The sequence below is a fragment of the Erythrolamprus reginae genome, chromosome 10 (assembly GCF_031021105.1).
Source record: "Erythrolamprus reginae isolate rEryReg1 chromosome 10, rEryReg1.hap1, whole genome shotgun sequence".
Taxonomy (NCBI): domain Eukaryota; kingdom Metazoa; phylum Chordata; class Lepidosauria; order Squamata; family Dipsadidae; genus Erythrolamprus; species Erythrolamprus reginae.
Window position 1 is genome coordinate 35011077 of NC_091959.1, and position 13808 is coordinate 35024884.

At 46.6% G+C, this 13808-nt stretch overlaps 1 protein-coding gene across 4 annotated transcripts in view; it reads right to left on the reverse strand.

Moving 5' to 3' along the window:
• The window catches only part of PISD (phosphatidylserine decarboxylase), a 78460-nt gene that overhangs the window by 30913 nt on the left and 33739 nt on the right, over positions 1-13808 (reverse strand). The window contains exons 1-3 of one of the 4 annotated variants that reach the window (XM_070762435.1): positions 11075-11357; positions 5105-5332; positions 2890-3055 (exon numbers count right to left, since the gene is read on the reverse strand). The exons of 2 other annotated variants lie outside the window; for them this stretch is intronic. In XM_070762435.1, the coding sequence (XP_070618536.1) occupies positions 2890-3055; positions 5105-5154 (216 nt within the window). In that variant the 5' untranslated portion in view covers positions 5155-5332; positions 11075-11357. Of the gene's footprint in view, positions 1-2889; positions 3056-4916; positions 5333-11074; positions 11358-13808 lie in introns of those variants that run through there. One more of the 4 variants, XM_070762432.1, reaches the window with a different exon arrangement.

The following is a 13808-nucleotide window of genomic DNA, read 5'->3' on the forward strand; positions in this document are numbered from 1 at the left end:
AGCTACTCTGCAGGTTGTTGAGGACAATCAATGGGGGAAGCCCAGTGATGGGCCCCTACGGGTACGGTCAGGTACGCAGAACCGGTAGAAAACTTTTGGTCAAATACAGTGGTACCTCTACCTAAGAACGCCTTTACTTAAGAACTTTTCTAGATAAGAACCGGGTGTTCAAGATCTTTTTGCCTCTATTTAAGAACCATTTTCTACTTAAGAACCTGAGGCCAGAAAAATTTCCCAGGAAATTTGAAAGCAGCACAAAGGCCCGGCCAGTTGGGAGGCAGCCTCACGCTAGGTGTATGGGAATTCCTCTTTTTTTTTAAGCCTTAAAGTTTTGGATTTTTTTTTATTCCCCTCACCTTCTTCCTTCGGCAGCGACTGTCCTCCTCCTCTTCTTCCTCCTCCTCCTCCTCCCATCCAAATTCCGAGCTTTTATTTCTTTCCCAATGGGTTTGCACACATTTGCTTTTACATTGATTCCTATGGGAAAAATTGCTTCTACTTAAGAATGGTTCTACTTAAGAACCTGGTCACGGAACAAATTAAGTTCTTAAGTAGAGGTACCACTCTATGTAGAACCGGTAGAAAAATTTGGAATTTTTTTCTTTTTTCTCTTCTGGGCTCTGGGTATTTTTTTCCTATAGCAGTAAATGAGGTTGAATGTGTATAATTTTAGAAAAGCTGTGTGTGTGTATGTGTGTACATACACATACAGCTTATACAGTAGATAATATATACTGCTCAAAAAAATAAAGGGAACACTTAAATAACACAATATAACTCTAAGTAAATCAAACTTCTGTGAAATCAAATTTTCCACTTAAGAAGCAACACTGATTAACAATCAATTTCACATGATGTCAGCACATTCAACTTTGTACAGAACAAAGGATTCAATGAGAATATTTCATTCATTCAGATCTGGAATGTGTTCTTTGAGTGTTTTCTTTCTTTCTTTCTTTCTTTCTTTCTTCCCTCCTTTCTTCTTTCCTTCCTTCCTTCAATTTTATTTTTTTGAGTAGTGTATATGTTTGTGTGGCTGTGTGTAATAGGTATGTACACATATTGCATATATACATAGAATTAAATAGTATATTTTTGATGTTCAAATGGATAGGGAAATTGTATCTCTTTGAGGCAAGGAGAGGCAGGCACCCTAACCCAAACCCTTGACATGAGTCACGTCAAGTTGGCCACCTTTAAGCCAGTCACATGAAGCTACCTTTAAGCCATCCCTCGTCAAGCCACTCCTACCTGGTCACATGGCTGGTAAGCCACACCCACCAAATAAGTTACACCCACAGAGAGGTAGTAAAAAGTTTGCAGCCCTTCACTGGGAAAGCCCTAATTTGGGCCAAAACACAGGTAACATCTACCTTGGGCTCAAGATGGAAATTATATTGCCCGGAGCCCTAGTTGGAACACTTTGAAGATACTCTCCACAGATCTCTGAATGCAGACGTAACAGGGAGTGCTCTTATGATAGACAGGTACGCACAGGTGTGCCAAGAGTTCACACATGAATTATACCTACTCCAAAACAGGAAGAGACAAACGTAGAAAGTGCAATATTTTCCTCAACCTCTTTCCCCAACCTATCGCATTCAAAAATGGGTACGGTGATACGTATATTGATGTGAAATTACAGTATATGAAAGGTAAAGATTAGAATGTAGAAACTGATTATGTGGCATTAGAGTTTGCTAATTGATACATTATACGTCATTTTCCTCATTTTACTTACTTGGGAGCACTTTTGAGTTCTTTTACTTAAAACTTTTGTCCTAATTTCTATTTCATAGTTGAAACAGCAGCACCCCCAGATAGATAGAAAACCAACAAAAGGAAGAGCAGCAACTTTGATGCAACAGCTGGCTATCACACCTCTGCTTTTCATGCTCATTTATTTACTCAATACCAATGTCTCTTCATAATTCAAAGGAACAAACTGAACAGTTCTGTTTCTGCATAACCTCGGCAGAAAAAGCCTCCAAAAGGATGCGGAGCTTCATCCTCTCAAATAATACCCATGTGTCCAAGACAGCCCCAAGGGGGCTGGGAAAGGAGGGAGGGGGCAACCCTCTGGACCCCCTTGCAGGGCCCAAAGCCAATGGTACAATTCTCCATGGTACAATTCTGAGCAGCTTAAAGACAGGTGCCAACCAGAGGTGGGCTGCTAAGGTGGAACGGTGATGTGTGCTCACCCCCCATGGCTCTGAGTGCTAATGGAGTCCTACGCAATTGCGCTACTACACCTGGGCAGGGAGCGAAATCACCCGAATGCACACAGGGGCGCCACGGAGGTGCCTAGCGGAGACGCAGGTGCTAGTGGAGTCCAGTGCAATCCTGCTACCGCACCTGGGCAGGTAGCAAAATCGCACGCATACACACAGGGGGTGCCCATGGCTACCTGCCCCGGTGCAGTAGCAGGTTTGCATGGACTCCACTAGCACTCAAAGCCACGGGGGGTGAGCACACCTCACCACCCCACCTTAGCAGCCCACCTCTGGTGCCAACTCTTCTCTACCTTCCCAGGACAAGGAACAGAAGCTGGCAGGACCCTCTCTCCCACCCTGCCAGCGGTTTCCGAGTCTGCAGAGAGGGACGGCATACAAATCTAATAAATTATTATTATTTATTTATTTATTATTTAGATTTGTATGCCGCCCCTCTCCGCGGACTATTATTATTATTCCAGGCAGAAGCATTCTGCAAAGACATGGAGATGGGCCAGGTGCAAAGACAGACTCCTCAGACATCCTCACCCTTCAAGCATCCATCTTGGTTTCAGCTTCTGTGGCCTACCGAGGGCCCCCCACACACATACACAAACACACACACACACTCCCTCACAACAACAGGGCACCACAAGACAAACTCACAAGCACTTACCCGGCTCACGGGCCTCCATCTCACTCTGGTCAAAGGTTTAAGAGCACCGAAAGGCAGGAGATAATAGAGAATAGTCAGAGGCCAAGAACGGAGTCTCAGAGCAGGCCTAGACATACAGCTCAGCTGGCCCAACCTCCGCCTCAGGGCCAGCTGGGGGAATTGCAACCTGTGGGATTACAGACACACAAGATGGTCAGCCGACCTGGTGTCGCGGGGGCGCTCTTCTGCCTCCTGGGGCTTTCCCCCCAAAACAGGGGCCCTCCCACCCGAAAGAAAGTGGGACTAACTCCACCACCACCCACCACCAGTGCGCCACGATTCAGAGGGTCTGGCCCTCAAGGAAGCTCCCATTGAGTGCACAAGCAGAATCGGGCGAAGAAGAGAATTTGCCCCTGCAAATATACACTGCTCAAAAAAATAAAGGGAACCCTTAAACAACACAATGTAATTCCAAGTCAATCCAACTTCTGTGAATTCAAACCGTCCAGTTAGGAAGCAACACTGATTGACAATCAATTTCGCACACTGTTGTGCACATTCAACTTTGTACAGGACAAAGTACTCAATGAGAATATTTCATTCATTCAGATCTAGGATGGGTTCTTTGAGTGTTCTCTTTATTATTTGGAGCAGTGTATTTCCCCCAAGGACAGTTTTGCCACCGTCTGCAGCAAAAGCAGAGCGGCAGGACGGTACAGGAAGCGGCAAATCCTGCTTCCTGGGGAATTTCGCCTCCTCTGCTAAGAGATGAAGTCAAGGCCCCTTCCCCTGTCGTTTCGTAAGGACTGATGTTTCTGCCGGCCTTTGCAGGAAGTAACGGGGGCATCTTTTGTAGAAGACGAGCAGGGAGATTGGTTTGAGAGTTTGCCTCCTTTCACCCAAAGAGCTGAAAACCTCCCTGGGCTGTCCTGCAAGTGGCTTTCACTATAAAGAATCCTGCATTAGGACTAGCTGGGTTTCATAAAACCCTCCGGGGAATCAGACAGGTTCAGGGATCCACTTCCTCTCAGCAGGCAACAAGTTCCAATGTCAAAAAAGGAACGGCGGTATTAAGTCGTGCCGGGCATAGGGACTAGCGACGGCCCTGCTTTCAACCAGGAAAGTCATTTAAAACCCTGATTCATGCAAGGCTCCTAAAACATCTGATCTCCGGATCAAAACTCTCCATAACTAAAAAGGGACAAAAAGGGGTTTTAACCTCAAATTGGCCAAATCAAAGAGCACCGCTAGCAAATTCCCCCCAGTTATTCCTTTTTATTTTATCTGGAAAAGACAGAGATCACTCTTCTTCTAGCATGTATTAGTTACAAACCAGAAGCAAAACTAACTGGGAGCTTATATTTCGAGCCTCAACGGCCGGCCCAGTTGCCTACCTAGGACAGGTGTGCAAACAGCAAACTCTCCTTGGGGGAAAAAAATAACTCCTTTGGGAGGAAGAACTTCTGGAAAGCACAGCAGGGATCTGGACTAGAATCAATTGGTTTGGATCCCAGAGGACTCGGGCAGCCTCCCCACCCCCAGCCCATGGTCCCAGAAGGGGGCTGCTGAGCTTCAGCCAAAATAGTGAAAGGGGGCTCAAAGGGGCCTCCTGCATGCTGTTCATTCATCTCTCCCCCCCTTTTTTAGCCCCCCTCCCCCAAAGCCAGCCTGGCAGGAGACAATGGCAAGGCATCGTGCTCGCTCGCTTGCTTCCTGGCTCCGTTTTCCCCCTTCCACTGCAGACAATCATAGCCAATCCCTGCCGAGTGGCGGGCTTGAGAGCGGCCTGAAAAGGGGCCCAGGCTCTCCAGGCAGGGCCTCCTTTCCCAAAACCACCACCCCCCTTGGTCCCCAGGTGAGGCCCAGCCTCCCTTGTCCCCCCCCACAAAGGCCCAGACAGACCTCCCAGGCCCCTCCTTCCTCTGCCCAGAAAGGGAATCCAGGGGTTTGCCAATACGGTTAGGCCAAACAAAGGCTTGGCGGGCACCTGCCGCTCTCCTCCTCTCCCTCCCACTCTACTCGCAAAGCCGGAGACCGCCAGACAGTACCTGAAGCGGGCTTTCCTATTTGGGGTGCTCCCAGCTGGGGCCGGGATTTCCAGCTGTGGGCGCTGCTCCCCGGCACCACCGCCGCCACCGCCACCGTTTCCTGAGCGCGGCCTCCGGACATGGATTTTAACTTTGTGGAGGTTGAAGCAAGAGGGGGGAGGGCTAGGCAAAGCTTTGCAGCATCTCACCATTTCCCTGAGTGCAGCTCTGGTCCCTGCAGGGCGCTTGACTGACACATCCTGGGCTGAGGCTCAGTTCCTCTCTCTCTCTTCTGTTCCCCCCCCCACTCTGGCTCCGGCAGCGGGGAAGGAGGAGGCGGCAAAGAGGTGGCAGCGGCGCAGCAGTCACAGCTCCCAACTTCTCCTGCAGGTATGTCCTCCGTCTGGCCCTGCCTCTGGCTCTTCGGACGGTCTCAGCTAGTGCAAACAAACAGGCCCTGCATCACATCCTTCTGCAGAGACAAAGCAAAGGCTCCTCTCCCCTCCCTCTCTCTCACACAAACACACACGTGCGCTGCCATAGGAGCCGGAAGAGTCTGGGGCAGCGGTGGGAGAGTGAAGGAGCCCCGCCGTCAGTCAGTCGCTCGGCCAGCCAGCTGCAGGCGTCTCTCCCCAGCGCCAGGCTGAAGGCGAGTGACAGCGGCCGGGAGGAGGAGGGGGAGACGTTTCTTGCCTGGGCTCTGCACTGCAGTAAGGGCAGCCCGGCTGGTTCTGGGCAGGCGTGCAAGACTCGGCCATGCATGCAGCCCTCTCGGGGCTAAAGAGGCTCTCCATCCGGTCCAGCCAAGGCCAGCTGGAGGCCAGGGAGGGAGGGGGCTTTCTCAGGCCAGGAGGGGCCCAGAGAATTCCCCCCCTCTCTCAGCAAACATTTCCCAGCCACAGAATGAAGGAGAATCGTCAGCCTGTTGAGAAGCAAACAGTAACAACTCTAAAGGTTTACAGGCGGGACCACCCTCTCCCAAAGCTGGCTCTTCTATGACTTGTGGACTTCAATTCCCAGAATTCCTAGCTCAGGAATTCTGGGAATTGAAGTCCATGTGTCACAGAAGAGCCAACTTTGCAACTTCTGGTCTAACTCATGCCAGGGATCTGAAGTGGGGCCCAACAGGGGACCAAAAACCACCCCAGAAGATGGATGATAAAGGACCTCCGTTCCTCTTTCCAGAGCCGAGGCTGAGTTTGGGGGATGAAAACAGCCAGAGGGTGTCTGGTGGCCAAACATTGCCAGCAGCATTCAAGGAAGGACAGTGCTTGGGCTGAGGGTTGGACTAGGTTTGGACTTCAATTCCCAGAATTCCCCAGCCAGCATCTGCTGGCTGGGGACTTCTGGAAGTTGAAGTCCAGATATCTTCAAGTTGCCAAGGTTGGAAAACACTGGACTAGATGACCAGCAAGATTCCTTCCAAGTCTGTTAACCTGTTTTGGGAAGGACAGAAGGGAATAAGCAGGCCGGAGAACCAACCTTTCCTCCTTCAACTGGGCAGATGCAGGGAATCCTCAAGATACAGCCTACAAGAGCCCAACATTTCTGTTGCTAAGTGAGGCAGTTGGTCAGTGAGTTTGGTCAAGGGAGTCACTGCAGTTTTTAAGTTAATAAGGTGGGTCCTCGACTGATTTCACTAGTCAGGAGGTGGCAAGCATGTAACCCTTCCTTGGTACAGAGCTGAAGGGATTGGATACTGTAGCCTAGAGGTTAATTCTCTGCCTTACAAGGCAAAGGTTGCAAGTTCAAGTCCCAGTGAGGGTATGGCTAGCTGATGAGGCCAAAATAAGGCCAAAATAGATCTAGCCTCCCTTAATTTTCAAAATCAGCAAAAACATGTGACATATAGATAGATTGATAGATAAATAGATAGATAGATTGTTCTGAATTCGGGTTTTACCCCATGTAATATTTTGAGTGTCTTTGCGACATTTCAGCGAAATCACATTCACCATCATCAGGCTGAAGTTATTAGCTTCGTGCTGCTTTGAATATTCATATTATAATAATATTGAATAATCATATTCAAAGCAGCACGAAGGGTAAAACCCGAACTCAGAACAATCTACATACATATACCCGTGAAAATCTACGAAAACACACACACACACACACACACACACATATATACACTGCTCAAAAAAGGGGGGGAACACTTAAACAACAGAATATAACTTCAAGTGACTCAAACCTCTGTGAAATCAAACTGTCCACTTAGGAAGCAACACTGATTGACAGTAAATTTCACATGCTGTTGTGCAAATGGAAGAGTTGTACAAATGCAATATTCAATGAGAATATTTCATTCATTCAGATCTAGGATGTATTATTTGAGTGTTCCCTTTATTTTTTTGAGCAGTGTCTATACATTCAGGTCTTGTCATCCCCTGATTCACATTTTAGGCACGGGAGAATTTGTTTATTTATTTGTATCTTGTCTTTATTTTTTTTTACTAATGACTCAAAGTGGTGAACATACCCAACACGCTTTCTTCCTCTTTCTCTTTTCCCTACAACCACCCTGTGAGGTGGACTGGCCTGAGAGGAGTGACCGGCCCAAAGTCAGACAGCTGGCAGTCATGGCTAAGGCGGAAGTAGAACTCACCATCTCCTGCTTCCTAGACTGGTGCGTTAATCACTAGGCCAAACTGGCCCCTGAATTGCCTCTGGGTGGGGTAAATGTTATTTTCTTCCAGAATAGAGATAACAACTGTTTTTTCCCCTCCTAAGCAAAGGCACAAAAGCTCAGGGGTTTACATCCTGGGCTTGTCAGTTTGAGAGCCCAGCTCCTGCCCACCTAGCAGTTCAACACCATGTAAATGCGAGTAGCTAAATAGGCAGCATTCTCTGCGCCTTGGCATCTATTAGTCACGCCGGCCATATTGACCACGGAAACGTCTTCCGACAATGCTGGCTCCCTTGGCCAAGAAACAGAGCATTGTGCCCTAGAGTCAGAAACAACTGAACAGGCCTTATCCTCCTGAGGCTTCACTAGTTGTGGTTGTTAATTAGAGTTAATTCAGTTTATTTTTGAGCTTTTGGAACAGACTCAATCTCAAATAAAGCACAGAGTTCATACAACCAAACAACCTAAAATAGGACTGGCTAGTTTATGGTTCAGGGTGGCAACTGAGGCCCCAGGTTCTGCTTTTCTCCACTGGACCCTGCGGACAGCATCCCATGAGGAGACCAGTCTGTTCCGTTCCACTCCCAGCTTGAATGATACTCAGGTCCCCCACTTGCTCGCGTCTAGATACTGACCGAACACATTTCATTTTGATTGTTGTTTAGTTCTCCACAGTTAATGAAAAGTCCATGTTTCCACCTTCTTCCTGTCATTCAAATGACTTCTGGCAATTTCGCCTGTTATTCAGCCTAATAAAGCTATAATGTATTATCACCAGCTGAATATTCCATCGGAATACCAGGTCTCAGAGACTTAGCAATCAGATGCTGCCAATATCAGGTTGGGACCTGACATCTCCAGAAGTGAGAGTTCATTAGTTTTAGTTTTGTCTTTCCTCCTGAGGGTAGAGGTGATTCCAGAATTGGAGTCTGAGAGGAGATGGAGATAAATCCCTCTGCTGCCCAGGCTCACGACCATGTGTTTTGAAATTATTTTAATGTTGTGCCATAAATTCTGATTCTCCAAGCCCAATTTCTGTATTTCTAAAATAAACTGATTGCGTCTTAGGCACACAAGGGGATTTTCCCACTTGCTGATCATTAGCATTTGATTTCAGGGTTGATCAATCAGGATCATCAATCAGGATCATCATTTTTATTTTTATTATTAATAATAAAAAATTAATTAATAAAAATAAAAATAATAAAAATGATGATCCTGATTGATGATCCTGATTGATCAACCCTGAAATCAAATGATAATGATAATAATAATGATAATTTATTAGATTTGTATGCCGCCCCTCTCCGGAGACTCAGGGCAGCTCACAGCAACAATAATAACAATATTAGAAATCTAATACTTAAAAGCATCTAAAACCCATAATTAAAACCATACAACAACACAAGCATACCATACATAAACTATATAAGCCTGGGGAGGAGTTCTCAATTCCCCCATGCCTGGTGACATAGATGGGTCTTAAGCAATTTATGAAAGGCAAGGAGGGTGGGGGCAGTTCTAATCTCTGGGGGGAGTTGATTCCAGAGGGCCGGGGCCACCACAAAGAAGGCTCTTCCCCTGGGACCAGCCAGACGACATTGTTTAGTCGATAGGACCTGGAGAAGGCCAACTCTGTGAGACCTTATCAGTCGCTGGGATTTGTGCGGTAGAAGATGGTTCCAGAGGTATTCTGGTCCGATACCATCTAGGGCTTTATAGGTCATTACCAACACATTGAATTGTGAATTATTATTATTATTATTATTATTATTATTATTATTATTATTATTATTTTCCAATGAGCTGTTTAGCTGTTACTAAACATATTTTAATTACCCAAATAAAACAAAGGCTGAAAGCTCTTATAGGTAAATTATAAGGAGAATTAGTCTCCAAGAATTATGGGTTTCTTTTCGGAGGATTCAGTTTACAGAGTCTTGGTTGGTTAATCCAAACTCAGGCAAATCTGCACCCACAACCTGAGGCCCTTCAGGCCTGCGTCACACTGGGTGCCCTCCAGACAGTGGATGGAAGAAGGCTTCAGAATTAAAGGCTCCCCTTCCTACTGAAAGAAATAAATGCTCAAATAAACTTGGCACCTCAGGAAGGAATCCAGTGCCGTTTTTGAACCGGCAGGACATTTCTTGGTGCTGTATAACAAAAGCAGAGTCTCCCTCTCTCTCTCTCTCTCTCTCTCTCACTCTCTCTCTCTCTCTCTCTCTCTCTCTCTCTCTCTCTCTCTCTCTCTCTCTCTCTCTCTCTCTCTCTCTCTGCAAAATACTTCACTTGCTTTTCCTTGCTTTTCGTATCTTTACCACTTTCCTTTCCTTTCACAACTGGCTATTTCTCTTTAAATCCTCCTCGCTACCTCTTGGGACCGCTCTTTCTCTCTCTCTCTCTTTCTTTCTTTTTTTCCCAGAAACTTCTGCCCGCCACTAACCCGTGCCAAACAATAGAGAGCCCGAGGCTGCCTCTGACTGGCTGCTCCTCGCCTCACGCCATTTTCAAGAAACGGCCCTGTCCTTCCCCCTCAGCCGGGAAGCGGATTTCATGCCCTGAAAGAATCAATGAAGGGAGATTTCTCTCAACCACTTCTCTTCAGTATTTGGCAACAGCTCATCAGGAAATAACAAAAAATAATGAAATAAAAATAATAAAAATGAAATATAAAAATAATAAAAATGAAATAAAAATAATAAAAATGAAATAAAAATAATGAATAAATGAATAATAAAAATAAAAACAAAAACAAAAACAAATAAACAAAAACACAAAACAAAACAGCCCCTCATTCTGACCATGGAGCAGGGAGGGGCTGGGGAAGGCTCAGACTGCTCCCCCTGGGAAGGAGGGAAGGAGGGAAGGAAGGAAGGAGGGAAGGAAAGGAAAGGATCTTCCTGAAGAGTTGCCCAAGAGGCCAGTCCAGGCCAAACAAATGCCACTTCAGGTTTCTCTGCCATCACAATAAACCCCTGAAAGGAAAGCTACTCCCTAGTTTCAGGGGTGCTCAAAAAAAAGGCAAGGGGGCAGCAGGGCTGTGCCCATCTTTTCTATGCACTGCACACTCCGCTTTCATAATTTTAAAATGGGGAAGAATTAGGATGGCCGTTATTCTCCTTCCAAGCTCAGTTTCAAAAGCAGAACGTGGATGCCTGCCCCCTTCCAAAGGAAGAAGGTAGAAAAGCCCGGGAGAGGATGCCTACTAAGCCGCCCTCAACAAGAACATACATTTATGAACTTTTTGGGGAGGGATGGCAAGAGAGAGATCTATTGGGTCATTTCGGCTGGAGGTCAACCTCACCCTGGCCTTTATTCAAGGGTGGCCAGGCAGGGAAGGCTGGCCCACACTCAGGAAACACACTGGGTCACCGTTAAAAGGAGGCTGTTTGACCGTACACTTTTCAAACTCTGACCATCCCATAGCTGGAACCACAGCCTCATGTACCTGGGATCACCCGCTTCCCCATTCAAACCCTCCAAGGTAACATTTGCATTTACAATTGAGAGACAAAGTCAAGTCAGCAGGAGAGTAGTCATTTTGCCATACCCGTGAAGAGGGTGGGAGACCCGGAAGAGGCCCCCTCAAGACAAGGGCAGCCTCCGCAGATCTTTCCTTCCCGAAAGCAGCTCCGTGGAAGGGAGGAAGAGCTGGCCCGGGTTTCGAGGGTTCCCTCTTAAGGACGCCCCACTGCCCGGGATGGAGAGGTGGCTCTTCAGAGAATCCCAGAGCAGGAGCCGGCCGGCCAGGGCTCCTTTAAGAGAGGCAGAGCAGGAGGAGCCACCGGCCGCATGACAAGGCTGGCTCACTTCCCCCCCACACACCCACCCCCAGGCTTCCTGCCTGCTCCAGAGCCCGCCAGCCACTGCCGGCAGCATGTGCCGAAAGCAGCCGCCTCGGAAGAGGGGGCTGGGTGGGTCACGGGAGAAGCCTGGCCGACGACACTTCAGGCTGCAGACAAAAGCCAGCACTGCTTTATAAACCAATTACTTCCCACCACAAGTTGAAACAGCAGATCATCTTCCTGAACAGAGGGAAATATTAATGGAGGCCAGAAAAACAGCATTAGGAGACGTCAGGCATCGAAAGGGGGCACAATCTGAGGTTAGTTGGGGGAAAGATCAGAAGCAGCGTGGTTGGTATTAACTGAATTTAACATGCCTGGGATAAACATATATTCATCCTAAGATAAAATACAGGAATAAGATTAGAAGCAACATGAAAAAATATTATTTTACTGAGAGAGTAGTAGATGCTTAGAACAAACTTCCAGCAGATGTGGTTGGTAAATCCACAGTAACTAAATTTAACCTGCCTGGGATAGACATATATCCATCCTAAGATAAAATACAGGAATAAGGGCAGACTAGATGGACCAGGAGGTCTTTTTCTGCCGTCAATCTTCTATATTTCTATGAAAGCCCCCTGGAACACATACTGTATCGTGTTATTGAGCACCATATTCCAATTAACTGAACTCATCAATTTTATTCCAAAATGACCTATCACTGTCAAATAATATAGAAAATAATAATTTGTCTTGTATCAAGTGTAATATTTAATCCAAAGAGAATTAATTTAATGGTACAAAAATTATCTAGTGACATTCGCAGACCAGAAACTCCAATCTTTTCTCACATGCCTCGCTATACCTTGGCGCATACAACTTACTGTCGTTTAACAACAATTTCTAACAGCTATTGCCAGATTAATGTGATCATAGTAGAAGGGATTCTAGAGCAGTCAAGAAACAGCAGATCATCTTCCTGAACAGAGAAAAATATTGTATTTTTAATACGAGTTTTAGCTAGGCTTTCAGTAATTAGATTCTTTTCTTTTGACTTCTTTCTATTGTTGTTGCAATTCTATATTGTAATTTTATATTGTTGTAAGCCGCCCTGAGTCCTTCGGGATTGGGCGGCATAGAAGTCAAACTAAATAAAATAAATAAATAAATAATGGAGGCCAGAAAAACAGCATTAGGAGACGTCAAGGACACCAAAGCCCACTGGAACAGATGCTGCCAAACCGCATCGACTCTTTTGCTCGGGGGCTGCAAGCTAGCGGTCCTCCACCTTTCCTTGACCGTGGACTCCCTTTCCATACCGACCATGACCATCACCACCCAAGACTCAACATTTAAATCGCAAGATTTCTCCCAGCCTTGGCAGACCCTCCCCCCCCCGGGACAACATCAGGGGCGCCTGGGAGTCCACAGACCACAGGTTGAGGGCCACCACCATAAGCCATTTTGGAAAAAGCCTGAGCTAAAGGATGGCTGGCAAACAGGTGAAACACAGGGCATCCACACCGGACTTTGTTCTTAAGGAAAAGCAGGTTCGGGTCAGTCATGCCATCCATTGTCTTACTGAGAGGCGGGTGGGGGACGGAAGCTGCCTATGTCTCCATAGACTGAGGCCCCCTCTCGATGGAGCTCCAGAGAAGCCAATCCAATCCAAGGCCCAGGGACTTCACCTGCCCCTAGGATTATGGTCCTACCAGAAAAAAGTGTGGCTCCTGAGCTTCCTAGCTACTTTATAAATGCTGGGAGAGAGGGAGGGGAAAGGAGGGGGAGAAGGGGGCAGCCCCTCCTTCTTTCGTGTCCTTTGTGACTCCAGAGCGTTACTGACAGGGACAGGACCTCCAGATCCCCCATCCACACCTTCCCCTCCGCAAGACATTTAAGACACAAGAGCACCCAATGACAGCTACTAGGAACTTGCACTCGGACGACGGTGCTGCCAAGCGCTTGTCCTGAGCCACAGAGAAAGCCCTGGGGGGGGGGGGAGGAGGAAGAGGACTCTATCCTAGAAAGGCGGCTAAAGAGACATGAAATTTGCATCGCTTTGCCCGTCCTCTAAGCCAGTGTTTCCCAACCGTGGCAACTTGAAGATATTTGGACTTCAACTCCCAGAATTCCCCAGCCAGCGAAGAGACATGGGAAAATGTCTGGATTTCAAATTGGAAAATGACAAAGTCGGTTTCATTAAAAGAAAATCAAATTAAGATGTTTTATAGGTGGCATCTCCCAGCAAGTAGAATTGCAAAAATGTTCCCAAATACATCCCCATTATGTTGGAAATGTAAGAAAGAAATAGATTCATATTATCATCAATGGTGGATTTGTAGTAAAATTAAGTTATATTGGAAAATGATAGAAAGAATAATAAAACAAATAGTAATGCAAGAGATAGAAAAACCTCCGGAATTTTATTTACTGGGCATAACTAAACAGAAATACAAGAAAGATATTTTCCATTTCGTTATTCATATTTTGACAGTG